The sequence below is a fragment of the Brachyhypopomus gauderio genome, chromosome 16 (assembly GCF_052324685.1).
Source record: "Brachyhypopomus gauderio isolate BG-103 chromosome 16, BGAUD_0.2, whole genome shotgun sequence".
NCBI lineage: Eukaryota > Metazoa > Chordata > Actinopteri > Gymnotiformes > Hypopomidae > Brachyhypopomus > Brachyhypopomus gauderio.
The window spans coordinates 2613559-2637731 of NC_135226.1; the positions used below are offsets into that span (position 1 = coordinate 2613559).

The window sequence follows — 24173 nt, forward strand, 5'->3', positions numbered from 1 at the left end:
GGTTTTCAGTAGAAAGTATTTTCACAATTTCACTGAGCACATGACAAAGATTAGGCTTAATGCTGTTCATGCGTGTTAACACAAACACGCATGAACACACCACTAGGTTTAGGGATATCAACATACCTTACTAGATTTATCAACACACACATCACTAAGGTTAGGGTTATCAGCACATAACTAGTGCATTCTATAGGTACTGTATAGAATACGGATGCTGTAGTTGGTCTTAAGTGTTTACAGTAGTTTTCATTCTGACACTGGAACCAGATGTCAAATTTCCAGAAAGTTCTGGATAGTAGATATGATGGCTAGACAGATGGTAGATAAGAGAATGCTAGTTTGTCTATAACAGAGAGAGAGAGAGAGATATCAGTAATGACGTTTATATTATAATGTTCAACATTTGGTTAATTTGCTGATCGATTGCGCCGCTCTACTCCAGAGAACCACTAGATGGCAGAATTTTCCAAACTGCGGTACTTGTGTGTTCACGTTCCCCAAGTTGATTGGTTACCTATTTGTTCCGTTTATTTCCCTTTATTTCTACGGTGTCATCGTATAAGTTCTGTCATAGGTGGTCGCTTTGTTCAAAACCGACACAAACAGAAGCTAAAGTAAATAATGAAATTAATGAATATTTTTCGTGCAAGGAGGTTCACGCATATATGTGGAATAGGATGAACATGGAAATCTTAATAAAACCTATGCGCTAAATCTTAATAAAAAATGCACACAGTCTTAAACTGTAATATCAAACACGTCTATGCTGAATTGCAATAAAACAAACGCGCATGTTGAGAGAATCCCCAGCGCTCTACATAGGGCGTAGTTCATTGTTGCTTTGCTCCAAACAGTCCCTGCCCGTCCCAAGCGCCGCCCCTCCCTGTGGGCGGGGCACGACTGGGAAAACAAGCCGCAGACATCCAGCGCTACTTCCTACATCACAGCTCCGCTCGAGCGCTTCCCCTCCTCGTCGCGCGCCGACCGTCTCTCGTTCTCCGACGCGGAGAGTTTTACCGCGAGCTCCACGCGCGTCGCGCGCCCCCCGTTCCTCCGGACACGCCGCGTGACCGAATGGGGCACCGCAGCGCGTGAAGTGTGAAGTGTGCGCCTCACGCGCGGAGCGGCGCGTCGCGTGCGCGTCCCCTACATGGACGCGCTGCATCCGAGGACACGAGCGTGATTCCTGCTGTTGAACTCGTCTTAGCGGATCATGAGTGGCGGGGAGGTCGTGTGTCAGGGATGGTTAAGGAAGTCTCCTCCAGAGAAGAAGCTCAGAAGATATGTAAGTTTACGAAAGACTATTTCAGTTTTTCTTTGTAACTAAAGCTAGTAAAACCTTTAAAACGTTGATCTTTGTTCTCAACTTTTTGGAAAGCAATTCTTAATGTGCTTTGGCATGTGCATAATTTTATTTAGCTACTTATTATGTGATAAAGATGCTGCAATTGTAATAGTGCTCGTGCGTTGGAGGTGCCCTTGGCTCGTGCTCGCTTTAGCAGGTGCGACCCACTATCTCCGCAACCTGTTTTGTCTCCAGTATCTCCTCCCTCTCGCTTACATCAGAACCGAGACAAAAACTACAGCTGTTTACTACTGTATGCACGCAAACCACGAAAACTGTGGCAGTGTGAATAAAACTAAGTCCCGTGTTATTGTGTGGATTTAATTGCTCAGTGGGGTTTGGAGACACCATGGAGTTCCGTCTGTCTCCTAATTCTGTTGCAGACAGCTGTCCATACAACTGTTGTGTGGAAAGAGCACAATGTGCCTCCTCTGATGTAGTAAAGCCTGTTATTAACGCCCTACTGTAAGATACAGCCCGACGTTTGTGATGCAGGCCCGTTTGCCTTAAATCCTGGTATCTGGACACAGAGCTAATGCTTTTCGGTTTGCCAGACAAGATAATGGGTTTATACAAAAGCAGCGAAGGCTTGCAGCCCAACCTTATAAATACAGCTGTTCGTGTTTATCTACAGTGTTGCATTACAGAATCTCCCTGTCCTCCGACCTAACTTTGCCATGATGTCACACCCCCCCCCCCCTCCCTTTTTTTTTGTTTGCATGTCTCTTGTATTCAAATTCACACATACTAGGGTTAGGGTTAGATTACGTCCTAGGGTTAGGGTTAGATCACAGACTTGGTCACTTCCTCATTGTCTTCCTTATAAAGCTGCTCTGTTGTATATGTGATTACCCAAGAACTGATCATGTCAAAATGTAAAGCCTACATGCATTAAGGAGGGTTGAGGTTAACCCTCGCTGTTGTGAAGAGGGGTAATATTAACCCGTATAGTAGTGGTTGGGGTCACGGTAAGCCTGTGCTGTGTGAGGAGGGGTAATATTAACCCGTATAGTAGTGGTTGGGGTCACGGTAAGCCTGTGCTGTGTGAGGAGGGGTAATATTAACCCGTATAGTAGTGGTTGGGGTCACGGTAAGCCTGTGCTGTGTGAGGAGGGGTAATATTAACCCGTATAGTAGTGGTTGGGGTCACGGTAAGCCTGTGCTGTGTGAGGAGGGGTAATATTAACCCGTATAGTAGTGGTTGGGGTCACGGTAAGCCTGTGCTGTGTGAGGAGGTGTAATATTAACCCGTATAGTAGTGGTTGGGGTCACGGTAAGCCTGTGCTGTGTGAGGAGGGGTAATATTAACCCGTATAGTAGTGGTTGGGGTCACGGTAAGCCTGTGCTGTGTGAGGAGGGGTAATATTAACCCGTATAGTAGTGGTTGGGGTCACGGTAAGCCTGTGCTGTGTGAGGTAATCTGAGGTAAATGGTGTTAGCCCTGATTTCTCAGCTGCACAACATGCTAAGCAATGGTGGTTGAACATAGTTGTAGAAACTAACATGACAATCGTCCAGTGCATTTGCAGAAAAGAGAAGACAGAGGGCCATGGGGACATGTGCTGCCCAACCCAGAACCTGACAGGAAGAAGAAGACTATTGTCCAATCTCACAGTTACATCCACTTAAATGAGCTAAACAACTAGAAGTAGACAATGAAGACCATTTAGCAAACAGGATTACTGTCATCTGACCATGCTGAGGAACTAAAACGGAGAGTTTAAGCACTGGGGTTTTCATTTCCCAGCTTTAAGGTATTAACAGCTAAAATAGCCCCCACATTGTTGAAATAATTTGGTAACTGAATTAATTTTATAAATTGTGTATTATTGGTTGTCAGTATTTCAGTGTTTACATATAAAATTCATTAGATAGATTCAGTAGTATTGTCCTCTTTCACATCCAGTGTCATTTAACATGGCAGTTATAGGATTTGTTATTTTTTTTAAAAAAAGCTTTCAGGCTAGAATGCATAAACAGTAACGTCACTGGCTTAATCAGCGTTGTTTGTTTGATTTGTTCAGACTTGTCGTTTGCCTCTTTAACATGTTGTTAGCCTCTTTAGCATGTTGATAACTTCTTTAGCACGTCAAAGGGTTTTAGTAGGAGATTTTGAGGCTTCCTTTCAGCATGGCTGTTATCATTTGTCTCTTTATTATTTACACTGAGCAGAAGGAAGAGCCTTGCATGCCTGACCTGATCGTCTCCAACTATTTCTCTCGTTTGCTCCAGCCTTTGTGCTGTTGTCGGTTATGAAGTTCTGTTTGGTTTTGTAACTCCGCTTGAAAACATGTCGCGTTCTACATCAAGTGTAAAGCAAGCCTTCTGTGTGTGTTCAGTGTGACATAAACACGTCACAGACGGTCTCACCTGAACTGCTGTCACTCCATGCAGATGACATGCAAATATTCTGCACAAACACCATTGTCGGTTAGTGCCCTGTAGCAGCTGAATAATGTAGTCGTGTGTGTTATTTAGATTAACAGTGGAGTGTTTTTATATTCACCATACTATTGATGCATGTTGCACAGTACTGCTAACATAATGGATTAACACAAAAAACAGTAAATGTAATTAATTAACAGTTAATGCAACTCAGAAAATCACTCCAATTAAAATATAAATGTAAGGTTATTTGCTGGATAGAGGAGGACTGTGTGCACTAAGGACACTAGTTATGTGTGGCTTCCTTGTGTATATCTATTGTTTTGGATTGATAATTTGATAAAGATTGTACCCCTGTACAGGGGCGTAGCAGCAAATTCTGGGCCCTGTGCACTCTCAATGTCAGTGGGCCCCTATAAATGCTAGTAAACAAGGCACATGAGCAAAATGAACCCCTTTCCCTACTCGGGCCCTACCCTTCCCTACTCTACTGGGTAGTCAGGTCCACTTTCCCCCCCACTACCACGCCCCTGCCCCAGTACTGTTCCTGGTACTGTTCCCGGTACTGTTCTTGGTACACTGCTCAGTGATCTGTGGAGACAGGAGAACAGAGTAGTCTTGCAGTATCTCTACCTCTGTCCTAGAAGAAGTTCACTCTCTGACCCCTGTGGTTTTGTAGTGACAGGTCTGGAGTCATTTCTCTTATGTCTGTGACCAGCAGCACCTGTTATATACTTTATTAGAAAGACCAGGACACACTCTCACTAAAGGTATACATGATGCTACAGCTCCAGTGTGTGTCTTTATTTTAGTCTAAAACTGAGTTGAAGTCCTTGTACTTTCACTTAAACAATAAATTTATGTGCAGATGCTTCATCTAATGTAACAAGTACAGGATGGAAACGCAGCTAATTTGATCATCAGACATCTGTTTACATAATCAGTCATCAGACATCTGTTTCTGGTGGTTAATCCTAATATGGTTGATGAACATGGCTGTCCTGTACTGGTCGGTAATGCTAAATCAGAATCTTTCTTTTTTCACTCAGAAGGTTGTTGTGTGAAACTGTCACACTCGTGGTGAGCAGCAGTGAATTCAGGGACAGCTTCCTGTCCTTACCCTAACGTCCTGTCCTTACCCTAACGTCCTGTCCTTACCCTAACATTGCTGTCCCTTTACAAGAATCAATACTCCTTTCACCGCCAGTGACAAATTCATCATAAACCATTAGATTACTGAAAATGCTTTAAAACGGCAGTTTTGAGCACTGAAAACTGATTCACTCTTAAGCTATTTCTGATGAGGCTTTAAGAGACATCCCAATGTATTTCTGTAATAACCCACCAAGTCGGTGTGTAACCTGAGATTCCAGCAGCACTGATGTTAGCTGCTACCACCCATTCTCCTGGCTGTTCCCTCTGACATCACTTCACAAACATGTTGGTTTGCGTAATCCATCACCGCATTCCAGACTGATCATATCAGGGAAGGTGAATTCAGTCCATCATCCTTTAGTGAATTCAGTGCATCTTGTTTTACTCGCCTTTCTAAACATACCCACTCCAACATGTAGGGCTAATGGAGGGGTTGTTGGGGGTGGCAATTAGGATATGTGGTCAAATGAAGAACTGTAGCGTTAATAACTCAAAACGCAAGCTGGGCACTCTGGGTATTCTGCTGTTTATCCCCTTACACGTTTGTTAAGTGTGTGTTTTGCTTTATTTATTAGGCTAGAAGGAAACAAACTTCCTCAAATGGGCCTCCGACCCCTGGCCTCTCCTCTGTCAGGATGTGACAGCAGACATGTTTGATCTTTATTTAGCGTGTAGCCTGTCCCTCAGCGTGCTCTGGCTGCGGACCCGTGTAAGCCACACTGAGTGGTAGCAGGCTCCAGACTTCCTGTGGATGGTACATACAGGAAACTAAGCTGTGCCGAGGGCGGGAAACAAGTGAACACGTGCAGGTTCCTCAGTGAGCTTGGGTTAGGGTCAAGGTCACGGTCCATGCACTTGGGTTAGGATGCTTGCCTTCGTGCCGCTTCTCCCTGTATTGAACGCAGTGTCTGATGTGTTCCACACTCATGATGTGAGCTTGTGTTTTACACTCCCGTCATTCAGGTCTGACCGTGAGGACAAACACTTGCATTCAGTGTCTGGACCAATGTGTCTGGCCACCTGGTTGTAGCAGAATTGTGAACATTTATAATTTATAGGTAGCATATAAAACAGTATTGTATTAAGCTGTGACTTTGGTTTAGAGCCTATTTTTGATACAGCTTTACAACTAAGTGGCATTAATTGAACCCACATGTATGCTGACTTATTCTAGGGGTTCCATTATAAAAATAATGCATTTGGAACAAATTAATGGGCTGCTATAAATATCATAAAACAAATGTAATTGTGTGAAGAAGATACAGGTAGCCTATATTTTGACACTACTGAGTTTATGACAACCTGAGATGACTTTGCAGAACCCATTGTTTCAGCGGCATATTAGACAGCAAAATGGTCAGCACTTTGATGCTTTGTTAGTTATTCAGAAAAAACATTGAATTAATTATTCCTTTTAAAATTTTGGACATGGAAAATATTTTTCACAGATATTTCAGAGATTATGCAGGAATGTGCAGTATTATACAGTGATGTCAGTATTATACAGTGATGTCACTATTATACAGTGATGTCAGTATTATACATCACATGGCACATGGGCAACTCTACATAAATCATATACTGAGAGAAAATATTAGATCCTGGCCCCTAATGAGCAAACCAAGGTGACAGTAACAAGCAAAACCTCCCTGAGAACAAGAGGAAGGAAACTGGAGTGGAAGCTCAGAAGGGGAGACGTCGTCCTCCCACCTACAGAGATGACAACAAATAACACACACGCAAAAGAACAGCAAACTAATAACACACACGCTAAAGAACAGCAAACTAATAGCACACGCTAAAGAACAGCAAACTAATAACACACGCAAAAGAACAGCAAACTAATAACACACATGCTAAAGAACAGCAAACTAATAGCACACGCTAAAGAACAGCAAACTAATAGCACACGCTAAAGAACAGCAAACTAATAACACACGCTAAAGAACAGCAAACTAATAACACACGCTAAAGAACAGCAAACTAATAGCACACACGTAAAAGAACAGCAAACTAATTAACACACACGCTAAAGAACAGCAAACTAATAATACACACGCTAAAGAACAGCAAACTAATAACACACACGCAAAAGAACAGCAAACTAATAACACACACGCAAAAGAACAGCAAACTAATAACACACAAAAGAACAGCAAATGAATAACACACACGCAAAAGAACAGCAAACGAATAACACACACGCAAAAGAACAGCAAACTAATAACACACATGCAAAAGAACAGCAAACTAATAACACACACGCAAAAGAACAGCAAACTAATAACACACACGCTAAAGAACAGCAAACTAATAACACACGCAAAAGAACAGCAAACTAATAACACACACGCTAAAGAACAGCAAACTAATAGCACACGCTAAAGGACAGCAAACTAATAGCACACGCTAAAGAACAGCAAACTAATAACACACGCTAAAGAACAGCAAACTAATAACACACGCTAAAGAACAGCAAACTAATAGCACACACGTAAAAGAACAGCAAACTAATAACACACACGCAAAAGAACAGCAAACTAATAACACACACGCTAAAGAACAGCAAACTAATAACACACGCAAAAGAACAGCAAACTAATAACACACACGCTAAAGAACAGCAAACTAATAGCACACGCTAAAGAACAGCAAACTAATAGCACACGCTAAAGAACAGCAAACTAATAACACACGCTAAAGAACAGCAAACTAATAACACACGCAAAAGAACAGCAAACTAATAACACACAAAAGAACAGCAAACTAATAACACACAAAAGAACAGCAAACGAATAACACACACGCAAAAGAACAGCAAACGAATAACACACGCAAAAGAACAGCAAACTAATAACACACGCAAAAGAACAGCAAACTAATAACACACGCAAAAGAACAGCAAACTAATAACACACAAAAGAACAGCAAACGAATAACACACACGCAAAAGAACAGCAAACGAATAACACACGCAAAAGAACAGCAAACTAATAACACACGCAAAAGAACAGCAAACTAATAACACACACAAAAGAACAGCAAACTAATAACACACACGCTAAAGAACAGCAAACTAATAACACACACGCTAAAGAACAGCAAACTAATAACACACACAAAAGAACAGCAAACGAATAACACACACGCAAAAGAACAGCAAACGAATAACACACACGCAAAAGAACAGCAAACGAATAACACACACGCAAAAGAACAGCAAACGAATAACACACGCAAAAGAACAGCAAACTAATAACACGCAAAAGAACAGCAAACTAATAACACACGCAAAAGAACAGCAAACTAATAACACACACGCAAAAGAACAGCAAACTAATAACACACACGCAAAAGAACAGCAAACGAATAACACACGCAAAATAAAAGCAAACTAATAACACACACAAAAGAACAGCAAACTAATAACACACAGAAGTGAACAGCAAACTAATAACACACAGAAGTGAACAGCAAACTAATAACACACGCAAAAGAACAGCAAACTAATAACACACACGCTAAAGAACAACAAACTAATAACACACACACAAAAGAACAGCAAACTAATAACACACACGCTAAAGAACAGCAAACCAATAACACACACGCTAAAGAACAACAAACTAATAACACACACGCTAAAGAACAGCAAACTAATAACACACACACAAAAGAACAGCAAACTAATAACACACACGCTAAAGAACAACAAACTAATAACACACACACAAAAGAACAGCAAACTAATAACACACACACAAAAGAACAGCAAACTAATAACACACACGCTAAAGAACAACAAACTAATAACACACACGCTAAAGAACAGCAAACTAATAACACACACACAAAAGAACAGCAAACTAATAGCACACACGTAAAAGAACAGCAAACTAATAACACACACGCTAAAGAACAGCAAACTAATAATACACACGCTAAAGAACAGCAAACTAATAACACACGCAAAAGAACAGCAAACTAATAACACACACGCAAAAGAACAGCAAACTAATAACACACAAAAGAACAGCAAACGAATAACACACGCAAAAGAACAGCAAACGAATAACACACACGCAAAAGAACAGCAAACGAATAACACACGCAAAAGAACAGCAAACTAATAACACACACAAAAGAACAGCAAACTAATAACACACACAAAAGAACAGCAAACTAATAACACACACGCTAAAGAACAGCAAACTAATAACACACACAAAAGAACAGCAAACGAATAACACACACGCAAAAGAACAGCAAACGAATAACACACACGCAAAAGAACAGCAAACGAATAACACACACGCAAAAGAACAGCAAACGAATAACACACACGCAAAAGAACAGCAAACTAATAACACACGCAAAAGAACAGCAAACTAATAACACACACGCAAAAGAACAGCAAACTAATAACACACGCAAAAGAACAGCAAACGAATAACACACACAAAAGAACAGCAAACTAATAACACACAGAAGTGAACAGCAAACTAATAACACACAGAAGTGAACAGCAAACTAATAACACACAGAAGTGAACAGCAAACTAATAACACACACGCAAAAGAACAGCAAACTAATAACACACACGCTAAAGAACAACAAACTAATAACACACACGCAAAAGAACAGCAAACTAATAACACACACGCAAAAGAACAGCAAACTAATAACACACACGCTAAAGAACAGCAAACTAATAACACACACGCTAAAGAACAACAAACTAATAACACACACGCTAAAGAACAGCAAACTAATAACACACACGCAAAAGAACAGCAAACTAATAACACACACGCTAAAGAACAGCAAACTAATAACACACACGCTAAAGAACAGCAAACTAATAACACACACGCAAAAGAACCTCAAATTAATAACACATTAATAACCATGAATCAACTAAGAACTAAACTAATAACACCACAAATCATAATATCATGAATCAACTAATAACCAAATGAATAACATGTCATGAATCAAGTTAAATAACTAAACTAATTACACATCATGAATCAACTTCATTTTGCTTTTGTTATAAATCTTATAAAAGAAGCACATAACAAACTAAGAACACACAAATAAAATAACAACACTTGATGCCAACAGGTTCTGTGGGTTCATAGAGTTCTGTGGGTGGTATAAGAATAATCCAATGGGAGCCAAGTTACTTTGAAATAGTCACAGTGAAACTTCTGGATAAATTACCTTAATGTCTCCTTCCCAATCCTGTATTTATGAAATTTAGTGTTCTGAATTGAAGCATTTTGTAGTCTTTAAAATATATATATTGGCAAAGCTTTTAAATTCAGAATACGTTGATTCATTTGTTAAAAAAACAGGTTATTAAATGCCATCCAATATTATTTCTCCAGAAACCATGGGGCACATCGTAGTTTAGAGACCAGATACCTTGGTTTGAATCTCTGTGCTGAGGCTGACAGGGGTGAGATTTGCCTGCCTGTTTTGACAGCTGAGGCCTTTATTACAGGTGATGTCATACATGTTATTGGACAAGCCCATAGGTGTGTGAGAGTGTGTGAATGTGTGTTGATGTATGTGTACTAGGTGTGTGTGTGTGTTTGTGTCAGTGTATGTGTAGCAGGTGTGTGTGAGAATGTTTGCGTGTGTGTTCATGTATGTGTAGAGGGTGTGTACAAGAGTGCATGAGTGTATGTTGTATGTGTGATAGTTCACTAGGGCCATATGGTAGACAGATTGTTAAATCAGGGGGACATTACTTGATTAAAGGTGCTCGGTGCTGTTTCACCAAGATTAGGGATGTAAGCTTGTTCTGCCCCGTCCTGAGCCTTGTGTCCTAAACATTTTGTGCTCACTTATCATAGGTGGATATTATATCAGATCACTTTTAAAGGGTATGAACATTCTAGAAAATTATTTGCATTTAAATGTATATAATGTAACCAGCTTCCTTCTGACTGACGTGACAAACGTCCTGAATAATTCTCAAACTATAATGATTTTAGTTTTTATGTTGACCTAAATCCAGTGGAATGAATTTAGCTGTGAAATTAAGCTATAATATTCAGTTTAAGAGGCAGTTAATTAGAAAACTGTTTTTAAACTTTTCTGATGGCACATATAATGACTTAAAACTGCACTTGAGTATTTGGGAATTAGAGTGTTCTGAGTGGCCTGGTCAGACTGGTTTGAAGACAGTTTGCCATCTGTCCACCTGTCTGAGGCTGCTCCAGATGTGTGGATTTATCCTGAAGGTGCAGCAGGTTGGACAGATTTAATCTGGAGCAGCGTACAGATGTGCAGGGCTTACTGAACGTGCCCTACCCCCCTTGCCTACAGATCGTTGCTCAGGAGTTTCAGATTGGCTTTGACTCTGGTGTGGAAACGACATGAAAACATTTAACAAGTTACTGTTTTACCATAAGCTTTCACTCTGTAATCACACTTTTTATATGTACTGCATGCACGTATGGACTTTTTGTGTATAAGTAAAAGAAAGCAAGACACATAAGCAGAGAATCATTCAGACAGATGGACATCTCATGGACAGACAGGTGTGGTTCTGTCTTCCCTCCATCAAACTGCTCGCATGTATAAATGCGGATCATCTGACTTTCCCTCCCAACTCCTCAATGATACAGAACCAAAACACTTGGTAGTACAGACGGCAGGGAGCACAGGAAGCAGCACAAAGACGTCTGATTACCCAGAATGCCTCGCTATGGATCATCGGGCTAGCATGAGCAGCTTTTTGAATGAATGCAAGAACCCATTCATACTACTGCTTCTTTACGGTACAAGAGCCTGCAGAAGAGGTCGGATTAGACTGCTCTCTCAGTCTGACTGGACTGCTCTCTCAGTCTGACTGGACTGCTCTATCAGTCTGACTGGACTGCTCTATCAGTCTGACTGGACTGCTCTATCAGTCTGACTGGACTGCTCTCAGTCTGATTGGACTGCTCTCTCTGTCTGACTGGACTCCTCTCTCTGACTGGACTGCTCTCTCTGTCTGACTGGACTGCTCTCTCTGTCTGACTGGACTGCTCTCTCTGTCTGACTGGACTGCTCTATCAGTCTGACTGGACTGCTCTCTCAGTCTGATTGTTTGCCATTGCATTCCAGAGAATGATGGTCTGATCAGTACAGGTGTGCCAAAAAATCGATTCATATATCAAAAATCGATTCTCATTTACTACGATTCAGAATCTATTTTAAATGTCGTGGTGAAGTCTCGCGTTGCATAATTAAAAAATTACGCGAGACTTTACGCAGCTTGTTCTGGGACACACTCATGCGCGAAAAAGGTTCAAAACACATGGGGGAAAGAGATATTCAACCTGTCCGGTCTTCATTTAAGGCAAAAATATGGGTTCATTTTGGTTTTTACCGAATGCCGGGGAAGACCGAACTGGACACAATGTAGCTCGTGTGCAAGGCTTGTGTAACGCGGTGAGCACGGGAGCGTTAATATAGAGGAGGGTGAGAAATAATATAGAGAAGGACGGACCCAAGTGCCTGCTCGCAAGAGCAAGACGTTTGACATTCGTCAAATGTATTAGCGAGAGGGAAACGCGCACAGCGACCCAGAACGAACAAACAAAACAACACGGAAGACTCAACACGCAAGAGAATAGAAACCAAAATCGTGAGGGCACGGAGTAAATAGAAACAAAAAACCAATGCGGAAAATACAACGCGTGAAAAATAACACTCAACGGTATTGAGACGGGAGGAAGAAACAAAACAACAACAGTAACTAAAAAACAGCGCGGATAAATGCAACGCGAAAACGAAACCAAGGACACCAGCAGAAGTAACTGGCAAAAAACGCTGCAGCAAAATAAAACCCTTCCCAAAAATAAAGGCAAAACGGAGACTGTCCAAGACTGAACCTAATGCAGTTAAAGGTAGTACACAGAGGGTATATGTGCAATGCTAGATTAGCCCAAATTTATCCAGAAACGGAATCTAACTGCCCTCGGTGTGGAGGAGAGGAAGCAACACTTTATCATATGTTTTGGTCATGCCGCAAACTGGAGAAATATTGGGACTTTGTGCGCTCATCTCTCTCTACAGTGTTTAAAAAACAATTGAATCTGGGCCCTCAACTAGCAATCTTCAGTGTTGCCACGGACAAAACAACATGGAGTTCTCGAGAGTTGGACAGTATAGCATTCACACTACTGCTTGCAAAAAGGCGAATTCTCATTAGCTGGAAGTCCTGTTTCTCTCCATCCTATTCACTTTGGCTTAAAGATGTCATGTTCTTTCTACACCTGGAAAAAATTAAATTTAGTCTTAGAGGCTCAACAGAAAATTTTTATAGGTGCTGGTCGCCTTTCATAACATTCTTCAAATCCTTGCAACGGCTTCCGGCTGAGGATATGTAAGATTGACTAACTAAAGCAACCTCCATGTTCTCTTATCCTTTTACCTTACTCCCCCTCCCCTTCTTTTTTTTTTTTTTTTTTTTTTTTGTCTTGGTTTTGCTCAAGAATTTTGGTAACAACAAAAACCATTTTATTTTATCAAAGCATTTAATTTTTGTTAATTAAATGTGAGACACTTAATTTTCTGTATTTGTCGTTCTGTCTTGCAAAGCAGAGTGTAGTAGATCATGCAGATTTTATAGACTGAAGCAGACATTTTTATAAATCAAATCGTTTTTTGAATCGAAAATAGTTTTGAATCGAAAATCGATTTTTGAATTGAATTGTGGCCCCCAAGATCGGAATTGAATCGAATCGTGAGATAGTAAACGATTCCCACCCCTGCTGATCAGGATCTCTGACCTGGTACATTTAATCCATCTCTCCGTCTGTTTCTCTCTTCCAGCTCATAGGAACCTCTCATGCTTTATCGTCTCTCCCCAGAGCCGGCCCAGAGCATACTCGAATTACGCGGCTGCTCGGGGCCTGTAAAGGGCCGGCCCTGCTCTCCCCAGTCCGACAGTGTGGCTCCAAAGGCCGCATCCCCATGAGAGGATCAGGCACCCGGCCCATGCGTCTGCATTTGTCCTGTTCTTGCTTTTGTTCTGTCATTGCGCTCTATGATTGACGGGCTTGCTTGTAAAAGCCCTGGGTTGTATTGCCATGTAAAGCCAGTTGAGCGTGCAGGATCCAAGATCATTTCAGTGGATATACATTTGATTGCATCCAAGTCTCTGCTATATTCCCTGTGCTGTTCTGTTTATTTCCTCGCCTGTGTGGAGTGGAACACCATCACTAGCTACAGGCTCTGGATCAGTTCAAGTCTGCAGAAAAAAATGACATAAGAGCTTTAACACTAGAAAATATCAGCCCAACTTGACAACCTGTGCGCCTGTGTCTGTGCGTTTGCCTGTGCCTGTGTGTGTATCCGTGCATGTGCCTGTATCTGTGTGTGTATCTGCCTGTGTGTGTGTGCCTGTGTCTGCGTGTGTCTGTGCCTGTGCGTGTGTGTATCCGTGTGTGTGCCTGTATCCGTGTGCGCCTGTGTCTGTGCGTTTGCCTGTGCCTGTGTGTGTATCTGTGCGTGAGCCTGTGTCTGCGTGTGCCTGTGCCTATGAGTGTGCCTGTGTCTGCATGTGTTTGTGTGTTTGCCTTTGTCTGTGTCCGTGCATGTGCATGCGTTTGTGCGTGTGCCTGTATCTGTGCCTGTGTCCATGTCTGTGTGCGCCTGTGTCCATGTCTGTGTGCGCCTGTGTCCATGTCTGTGTGCGCCTGTGTCCATGTCTGTGTGTGCCTGTGTCCATGTCTGTGTGTGTGTGCCTGTGTCCATGTCTGTGTGTGTGCGCCTGTGTCCATGTCTGTGTGTGCCTGTGTCCATGTCTGTGTGTGCCTGTGTCCATGTCTGTGTGTGCCTGTGTCTGTGCGTGTGCGCGCATGTTTTGTGTTTCATGAAGCATAACTGAAAAGGGCTTGGCCACACAAACACACATCTGTCTGGACTCCATGCGAAATTTCTGCCAACTGTATCACAAACCATAACCCTAACCACACATACTGGGACTCTTTATTTTAACCCCTGATGACATGTCACCTATAGAAATATAGATGGATGACACCTGCTCTATGTGTAGAGACCAGCACAGGACATCATCTGTGGAACAGGTCTGTCCAGCCGTGTGTGTGTGTGTGTGTGTGTGTGTGTGTGTGTGTCCTCACACAGGGACAGGGAGAGTAATGTCAAGATAGTGAGAGACAACAAACATTGTATGCATCTTAGTTTTCAGATATGTTACGATAAATATGATCATAAATACACCTGAACACAAGTATGGGTACTTGTGGAGGTACTCCATGCATTGAAAGTAATATAATATAATATTATATAATAATATGCGGCTGCTGGGCACCTGAGCAAGGCACTTAACCCTCAATTGCGCAAATTGAGTCATAATTATAAGTTGCTTCAGATAAAAGTGTCAGCTAAATGCTGTCAATGTAAATGATAGAATATCCGTAATCTTCGTCTGCTGTAGGAATAGCATTCCTGCATCTCTTATCAATGAGTTCAACTGGTCTGCACTAAAATTAATCACAGACCTATACAACCCTTTCATGTAACAAAAGCATTTATTGGAATTAAAATGAAAAAGGCTTTAAAAAAAAGAGAGAATAACTCGGTATTATATTTAATTTTTTTAAGTATTTAAAATACTTTGTTTTACTTCTTTATCTCATCTCAACTCTTATGTACATCTGTTCACATTCAGATTAAGAACTTAACATGGGCTTCTGTTGGGTTCATCAGAAAGCCAGCTGTAGGATTTCTAAGTGTTTTTTAGTAACTGTAGTTTCCTTGGAAGTGCATATTTGTTTTGCTGAACATGTTCTTTGACACTAAACAGTAAAAATATTATCAGTCTTGTACTGTAACTACTATGGGCAGCTCGAGTTGTATCAGCAAAGTGGCATTAAAGGAGTAGTCTGACCATAAATTATAACAAACATTAATAATACATTTAACCATGCAGAATTTAGTTTTATGTTGGTGTAGACAAACACATTTTCTCATTTTTCTCTCTCTAGATAGACAAAGAGAGACAATGGAAGCAATCTTGCTCCAAACAGTATGTCGGCATGTAGCGGGCTGGGCTGTGGTCTGTTGTTTGGTTCAGTAGGCCTTTACCCACAATGCTCTCACCCTCACCCGGTGTTATACCGCAGCTCGTTTTGTTATAGAACAGAGCAGGTAGATAAATGAACACCCAGCTTAACCTCAGCTTGCAGTTATGTTTACTCAGCTGTGTGTGTGTGTGTGTGTGTGTGTGTGTGTGTGTGTGTGTGTGTTCATGCGCATCCCTTTCTTGAACTTAAGATTAGCTGCAGTGTTCTCGGACGCACACAGACTGTGCCCTTTGAGACGAGGCACGTCTGCTTTCCATGTTCATCTAATATGCAGAAACGTACCGACATACGTCTTGTTGATATTGCTGACCGCCTACATCGCTGTGATTCTTCATTTCTGTTGAAGGCTGTTAACTGCCATGTAACCGTCATGTCCTTATTTATGGTGAGTGAAGTTATTTTTTCTTGTTGTTTTTCTGTAAACTCTTCTCAGCATTAACAGCGGCTACACACCAGATACACACCTAGAGAACACACCTGACGTCAGTTCAGCATGTTTGTAGACAGTAGTTGATGTTGTGTGTGTGACCCCAGGCCTTATGGGCAGACATTGTACTGGACAGTTAAAGCATCCAGAGTGTAAGAGTCTGTGCCTACGTCCTTTCACTATAATTTTATTCTTCTTGTATTCTAAATATAAATAATAATGATAATTAAACAATAACATAAAATAATAAAGTAAGTCTAAGTGTAAATCTGGTGTGGATGCATGTTCACAATGCGTCTGCTCAACTGGAGTTGGTACTTTTCACACCGGAGATGTTTTGCACTTATGAGTGTGATGGTGACTACATGCAGATTTCTGATCTCTGGTCTTTTAAACCTTTTAACTTTTATTCCCCTTTAATGTTTAATCATTTTGGCATGATATACATTGTAGGGTTAGAATATTAGCCTACACATGTGGCACACACACACAGTCTAAAAGCTTGCACATTATATATTTTTACATTTTTGACATGTAGATATGTAATATCACTGTTAATACCACAGGATCCAAGTAATATAAGTAAACAAGTAAACAATTAAAAATTAACAAAGGCCTAAAATCCTAAAATGTAATTTAGAAAGAATGCAGTTTCTGGTGAGGAATAAATTAGGACACCCACATGTTGCCCCTCTTATAGTAGTTAAGATCACACACAGGTGTATCACATAAGGAGCACATGATAATCATTACCCAGCATTTTGAATGAGGCTTGCCCTATTTAAACCTCAGAAAACTAATCTGGTGTGTCCCTGTTGAAGTGAGAGTGGGCACTATGGTGAGATCCAAAGAGCTGAAGCCCTGAAAAATGATTGTGGCTTCTTATGAGTGTGGTAAGGGATTTAAAAAGATCTCAAAAGAATCTGACATCAGCCATTCCATCATCCCGAAAACAAGTGGACCTTCACAAGTGGAGGACATTCAAACAGCTGCGACCATGCGCAGGTCTGGCCGTCCAAGCAAGTTCAGAAATGTTCTGATTACCTCTGCTGTCATTTGCTACTGCAGTATGCTAGCTAGCACTCTTCTTTGTTACTACTGCAATATACTAGCTAGCACTCTAAGTTACTACTGCAGTGTGCTAGCTAACACTCTACTATTCCAGGATCTACAATTTCCAGTATATTTGACAGTGGTTCTTAGTGCAAACAAAACTGTACAAAAAAAAGTCTGTAAGCTCAATAATGAGCAGAAATGTGGCGGTCTTCATTGATGAGCCAACACTGCATATGGAGACGCTTTGCACCATAATTGGAGAACAGTCAAAGATTGCTGTAATACAGTGTAGTGATTGAACAGTCATCACACTGTTGTAATACAGTGTAGTGATTGAACAGTCACCACACTGTTGTAATACAGTGTAGTGATTGAACAGTCACCACACTGCTGATATACAGCTGATATTTGTGTGCTTTTTATTTTGAAAACCATCATCCATGCACCCTTGACTCATGGTGGCCCAAAGTTTCAGAACCACTGCACCTGGTTCAAAACCACTGCACCTGGTTCAGAACCACTGTACCTGGCTCAGAACCACTGCACCTGGCTCAGAACCACTGCACCTGGCTCAGAACCACTGTACCTGGCTCAGAACCACTGCACCTGGCTCAGAACCACTGCACCTGGCTCAGAACCACTGCACCTGGCTCAGAACCACTGTACCTGGCTCAGAACCACTGCACCTGGCTCAGAACCACTGTACCTGGCTCAGAACCACTGCACTAGGTACAGTCTCCTCACTTCTCACCACTGAGCATCATTTGTTTATCCCCCATGCTGAAGATTTCACTCTCTTCTCTTCTGATTGGACTTAAATCACTGGAACATTACTGAAAACTGCTGTATTCACTGTTGTAAGAGGTTTAGTGAGGCGAGGCACTGATGATGGATGATCAGATCTGGGTCACACCTGCAGGCCCAGAAAACTGGCAAGTCAGACAATATGAATAATATTAATAATACACCACTGTGTAGTCTATTACAGTGTTAAGTCTCTTTGAATTTAATGTGTATGTGTTTTTCCCAGCATGGTGTGTGTATTTCAGATCTTTAACTGCTTTGACACACACACTTCAATAATGACACACACACTTAAAATGAGTTAGTTAATGAGATGTTAATGTGTTAGTTACCTGGATTCTGGATTGTGTGTTTAGAGCAAAATTGCCCCAAAAAAACCCAACTGCTCGCCGGGCTAGGGCTGCCCACCGCACTGGGCACGTGTGATCCACAGCCCCCTAGTAATCACTAGTGTGTGTGTGTGTTCTAACTGCACAGATGGGTTAAAAGCAGAGGACAAATTTCGATTGCGGTGAAAAATTCACAATTGACAAAAATTTGGCACATTTGCACTTTGGGATGTGGTGGAGATTCAAAATCTGACAAATCTGCAACAGCTGCATGATGCTATCAACGGGGTCCAACCCGGTCCTAGCAAGGTGTACCTCATAAAGTGACGTGTGTGTGTGTGTGTGTGTGTGTGTGTGTGTGTGTGTGTGTGTGTGTGTGTGTGTGTGTGTGTGTGTGTGTGTGTGTGTGTGTGTGTGTGTGTGTGTGTGTGTGTGTGTGTGTGTGTGTGTATACATACATACCCCCAAACTATACCAGTTTTATATAGATATTTATTTAGATATCAGTTTTATATATAGCCCAAGCTATACCAGTTTTGCACACCTGCTAACTTGTATCAGTGGAAATGAGTAATTGGTCAAAACAGTGATTGTTAGTTAAGTGCTGTGGTAAGATTTCACTGAATATTGCTAATCGATCTCTGTTAGCTTTTATTAATGAATATGACTATTTTAGCTGAGCTATTTTAGCTTAAATCTTTCAATTTTAGCTTTTTGTAACACCAATAGCCTCACACGAGAGACCAAAGAATGTTCCCTTTTACTGGAGTACATTTCACTGGGGCTCTGGGCCTCACTACCCTGTCAAACGTCCTCATCGAGTTTCTCTGCTGCCTGCCAGCTCCCATGGACAGATAGATTAGCCCAAGGACATGCGTGGGAAGTCTTGGAGTGCTCGGAGCTTCGTTTCAGACCTCTGTTTGTCTTCTCTGGTTGACACTGGTGGATATGAGAGGAGGATTAGCTTGTTGTCTATTATTTGCTCCAGACACAGAAACCAGAAGACCGAGGTGTACATAGAGCAGCAAACTGCAGGTGAAGATCCACACATAAATCTTGGCTTTCATGTGTTTTAAAGGTCAAAGATCGAAGTTAGATGCTGAGTGAAACTGCTGTGGTTAGGGTTTAGGGTTAGGGTAGAGTTAGGTGTTAGGGTTAGGGTTTTAGGGGTTAGGGTTTAGGGTTCAAGCAGAGGAAGGCTTTCTTTCTTTGTTTCTGAACCATGTATAATGTGTGAGGATTTTATGATTTCCAAGGTGTGGTGACTACAGTGCTTAGTCCTGTATGAACAGTCCAGGTTACAGTGACCTCCCTGCACTGAGCTACACAGGGTCAGGTGGTTAATAGAAGAGTGTGGTGGTTAAATTGGGGGTGTGGTGGTTAATGGGGGGAGTGGCAGTTAATTGGGGGCGTCGTGATTTATATGGGGTGTGGCTGTTAATATGGGCGGTGAGCTTGAGAGTGTTGTTTTAGGCGCACAGGCGCACAGACCCACACACAGAAACACAAACACACACACACACACACACACACACACAAACACCCAGGTGTATATGTTTTAGCCACTGACCCCTAGGGTTCCATTGCCCTGATATCAAGTGCTGAATGGGTGAAGTTTATTTTCACCATTTTGGTCGTGAAGGCACTAATGTAGCAACTTGCATTCCTGTCAGTTAAGGCCCAACACTATATCAGAAACCCAGGTGTCACATTCAATGCAGTGTCTGAAGAACAGTGTTTCATCATTGTCATAATGCAGCCAAGGTCAGAAGCATCCTCACTGCTACAGATAGTGAAATATGTCTGCACCACCAGCGCGTCAAACCTACAGAGGGTTCAGAATGAATGTAACATTTTGTTTTTATTTTTGGCAAATACCTTCCTGAGAGACCTTCCTCCTCAGAGTGTAATAAACTGTTTCCTTCAGTTATTATTACCCATCCAGCTCTTCATATCTTTGCCATCTGATGAATGATTGTCGGGTCAGTGTTCTTAACATCCCTCCTTCTTGCCAGCAATCAGAGCAATTATCCATCACTTATTATGGAAATTCATGTGAGAACAGAATTGAGAACAGGCTGGGAGTAAAAAAAAGAGTGGGAGTGGCACAACAGAGTGTGTTTGCTGCTTTATTGTGGTGTTTATAACAGTGTTTACAACGGTGTTGAGGGTGGTGCTTAGAGAGGTATTTAAAAAGGTGTTGAGAATGGTGTTTAGAATCGTGTTTATAATGGTGTTTAGAGCAGTGTGTAGAGTGGTGTTGAGGTGGTGTTGAGGTACAGTGTGGTAAAGTGGTGGTTTAGGGCAGTGTGTAGAGTGGTGTTGAGTTGGTGTTGAGATACAGTGTGGTAAAGTGGTGGTTTAGGGCAGTGTGTAGAGTGGTGTTGAGTTGGTGTTGAGGTACAGTGTGGTAAAGTGGTGGTTTAGAGTGGGAGTGGCAGTTTAGGGAGGTGGATTAGTGGACATTAGCAGGAGATGTACAAGAAAGGGTTTCTAAGAAATCAATATTACTGACCCCAAAAACACAAACAATGATTTATCATGGATAACAAATGCTTCTTGACCAACTTTCTCCAGATAATTAATTTAACTACTGTCTCTAACTATAAATTAGCTCATGTACTGTAATAATTCACATATAGATTAAACACGATTGTCTCAGTGTTTAATTACTCTCTATGACCTCTAGTGCTGTGCCAGGCAGATCAATGAAGTGTTTGGACTGCAGTGATCAGCTGCTTAGAAGTCTTCATGTGTATCAGCAGCATGGGCACACTCTGATAGGATTAGGGATTAGGGTTAGGGGTTAGAATTTGGCATTAGGGTTACGGGTTAGGGGTTGGGAGTTAGGGTTAGTTAGGGCTACCCTAAAAATTAAGTAAGCTACAAATGCCAGTGCGCCTCCCTGGTACAATAGTCCTAAATTGCAGTGTTGCCAGTAAGAAACAGTATAAATATCTTGGTGTGTCTGTGTGCATTTCACTGTATAATGTGGGAGGATTTTATGATTCCCGAGGTGTGGCGACTACAGTGCTTAGTCCTGTATGAACAGTCCAGGTTACAGTGACCTCCCTGCACTGAGCTACACAGGGTCAGGTGGTTAATAGAAGAGTGTGGTGGTTAAATTGGGGGTCTGGTGGTTAATGGGGGGAGTGGCGGTTAATTGGGGGCGTCGTGATTTATATGGGGTGTGGCTGTTAATATGGGCGGTGAGTGTGAGAGTGTTGTTTTAGTGTGTGTGCATTTCACTGACTAACCTACTAGAAACACGCTTTCTAAAATCAATACTGAGTATCTATCACATGAATGTCACCAGATGTAGGAAATTCACATACGGTTTTTAGATTTGACTAATTACACTAATTTTAGGACAAGTTAAGCCATCGTTGTTCTAAATCATTGACAATGACGATATAATGGCTAGAAGAATGATGTGAAAACAGAAAAGGACTTCGACATCAAGCGTGAGAAAATACAGGATGTGCTGCAGGACACATTTTTCCGCTTCCTGTTGGACAGTGGGTCTAAATAGAGGAAGAGGAAGAGGAAGAGGGGGAGGAAGAGGGGGAGGGCTTTGTGGAAACAGTGTCCTTGGTTCCCTGGTTTGGTAGCGGAGGCGTATGTGTGTGTGTGTGTGTGTGTGTGTGTGTGTGTTGATGGAGACCTGCTGGTTCCTGTGTCAGCAAGAGTGTTGGTGGGCGAGAAGTGGTGAAGGGAGAGAAGGAGAGAGGGGGAGGGAAAGATGGGGAGAGAGAGAGAGGGGGATGGAAAGAGTGGGGGAGAGAGGGCGAGGACTGAAGTGGATTGCTGGCGGTAGGCCAGATTGTCTATTCATCATCTGGCTGTCTGTTTCTCTTTCCTTACACAGCAGAAAACATCCCACCCTCTGTGTGTCAGACACAATCTCCAATTTCTAAGCATGTTGAACATTCAGATATTTCAGTCTATGAAGATATTGTCTAACTAGGATCTTTTGTGCTTCCAACAGTACTAACAGGGTGCTTGCTTGTGGTCTTAAATATGTAGCTTTTATGAATGTATGTTTGTAAGCTGTGGGACTGTTATATGAAGCTGGGTTAACACCCCACCCCCCCACCTTACAGTGCCACGCCCCATTCCACCCCATCTGTAAATCGGAATATTTACTGCATTAAATATGTTATTGCACAAAACATAACCTCATTTATTATTACACAAAACATAATCTCATTTATTATTATATGCAACATAATTTTACTTATTATATGGAACAACTTTATTTAATATTATATGGAACATAATGTTATTTATTACCTGCTGGTTTAACAACAGCCCTGCAGCTGTGTTTGCCAGGGATGCAGTTGTCATGGCGTGTGTGTATGTACGTGTGGTCGGGTGTGTGTGTGTGTGTGTGTGTGTGTGTGTGTGTGTGTGTATGTGTGTGTATGTGTGTGTGTGTGTGTGTGTGTGTGTGTGTGTGTGTGTGTGTGTATTTACCTACTCAGTTATAACAGGAAATACTATGGGGGCGTAGCACCTGTCTCCGATAAAACCCATGCTGTGTAACACACATATTCATACATGCTTTCCTTAGAACCTTATCTACGTTTCTATCAGTTCAATATACACCCAAGCTGAAGGTTCAGTTTGTACTATTTTTAAATTAAAATCACCCATAGTCCACATTATTTTTTAGTTTTTCCCCTTTAAAAGTAAAAAATCTGATTGCCCAAAAAATATAAACCTTGAAATTATTTAGATACTGGTTTGGTTTTTGATTTTAGTTTTGAATAGTGTGTCTATTTAGGGGGTTTTCGTGGTGATATTCCAATATAAATCATGACTGCTTATAAATGTAAGTTTGAGCTTAAGTGGTGATACGATATTGACCAAAACACCCCATAATGTAATGCAACCTATTATTTTTAGGCATTTATATGTCATTTACAATTATATATTTTATGTATTTATAGATACTTCCAGTGTATGTTTTTACTTTTTTAATGTTTTGTGACTTCACTGATCAAGCACTCTCAACTACAGGTTGTGGAAGTCTGGGGTTGATCTGGGGTTGATCTGGGGTTGATCTGGGGTTAATCCAGTGTAATGTTGTTATTGTCCAGTAATCTGTGGTTGGTGTACTCCTCAGGCCTGGAAGAAGCGCTGGTTTATCCTGCGCAGTGGACGTATGAGTGGAGACCCAGATGTTCTGGAGTACTACAAGAGCGACCATGCCAAAAAGCCCATCCGCATCATTGACCTGCACTGCTGCGAGCAGGTGGACGCAGGCCTCACCTTCAAACGCAAGGAGTTCCAGGACAACTTTGTTTTCGATATCAAAACCGCTGAAAGAACCTTCTATCTGGTAGCAGAGACAGAAGAAGACATGAACCGTTGGGTCCGTTCCATCTGCCAGCTGTGCGGGTTCAACCAGTCTGAGGACAGCCACGGTAGGGAAGATTCACCATGGGAGACTCCTGGGTCCTTAAAAAAGTTGGCCCAGTATTACAGCTATGTAAAAATATTTGCAAAAATATTTGTATAGTATCTAATATGAGCTTAAACGTATATGTGGTGTCCAA

At 41.6% G+C, this 24173-nt stretch overlaps 1 protein-coding gene across 3 annotated transcripts in view; it reads left to right on the forward strand.

The window, feature by feature from the left end:
* The first annotated feature begins 909 nt into the window (after window positions 1–909).
* Window positions 910–24173, forward strand: part of gab2 (GRB2-associated binding protein 2) — a 42015-nt gene continuing 18751 nt past the window's right edge. The window contains exons 1-2 of one of the 3 annotated variants that reach the window (XM_076976873.1): window positions 910–1288; window positions 23741–24041. In XM_076976873.1, the coding sequence (XP_076832988.1) occupies window positions 1217–1288; window positions 23741–24041 (373 nt within the window). In that variant the 5' untranslated portion in view covers window positions 910–1216. Of the gene's footprint in view, window positions 1289–16227; window positions 16382–23740; window positions 24042–24173 lie in introns of those variants that run through there. The other 2 variants (XM_076976872.1, XM_076976874.1) reach the window with 2 other exon arrangements.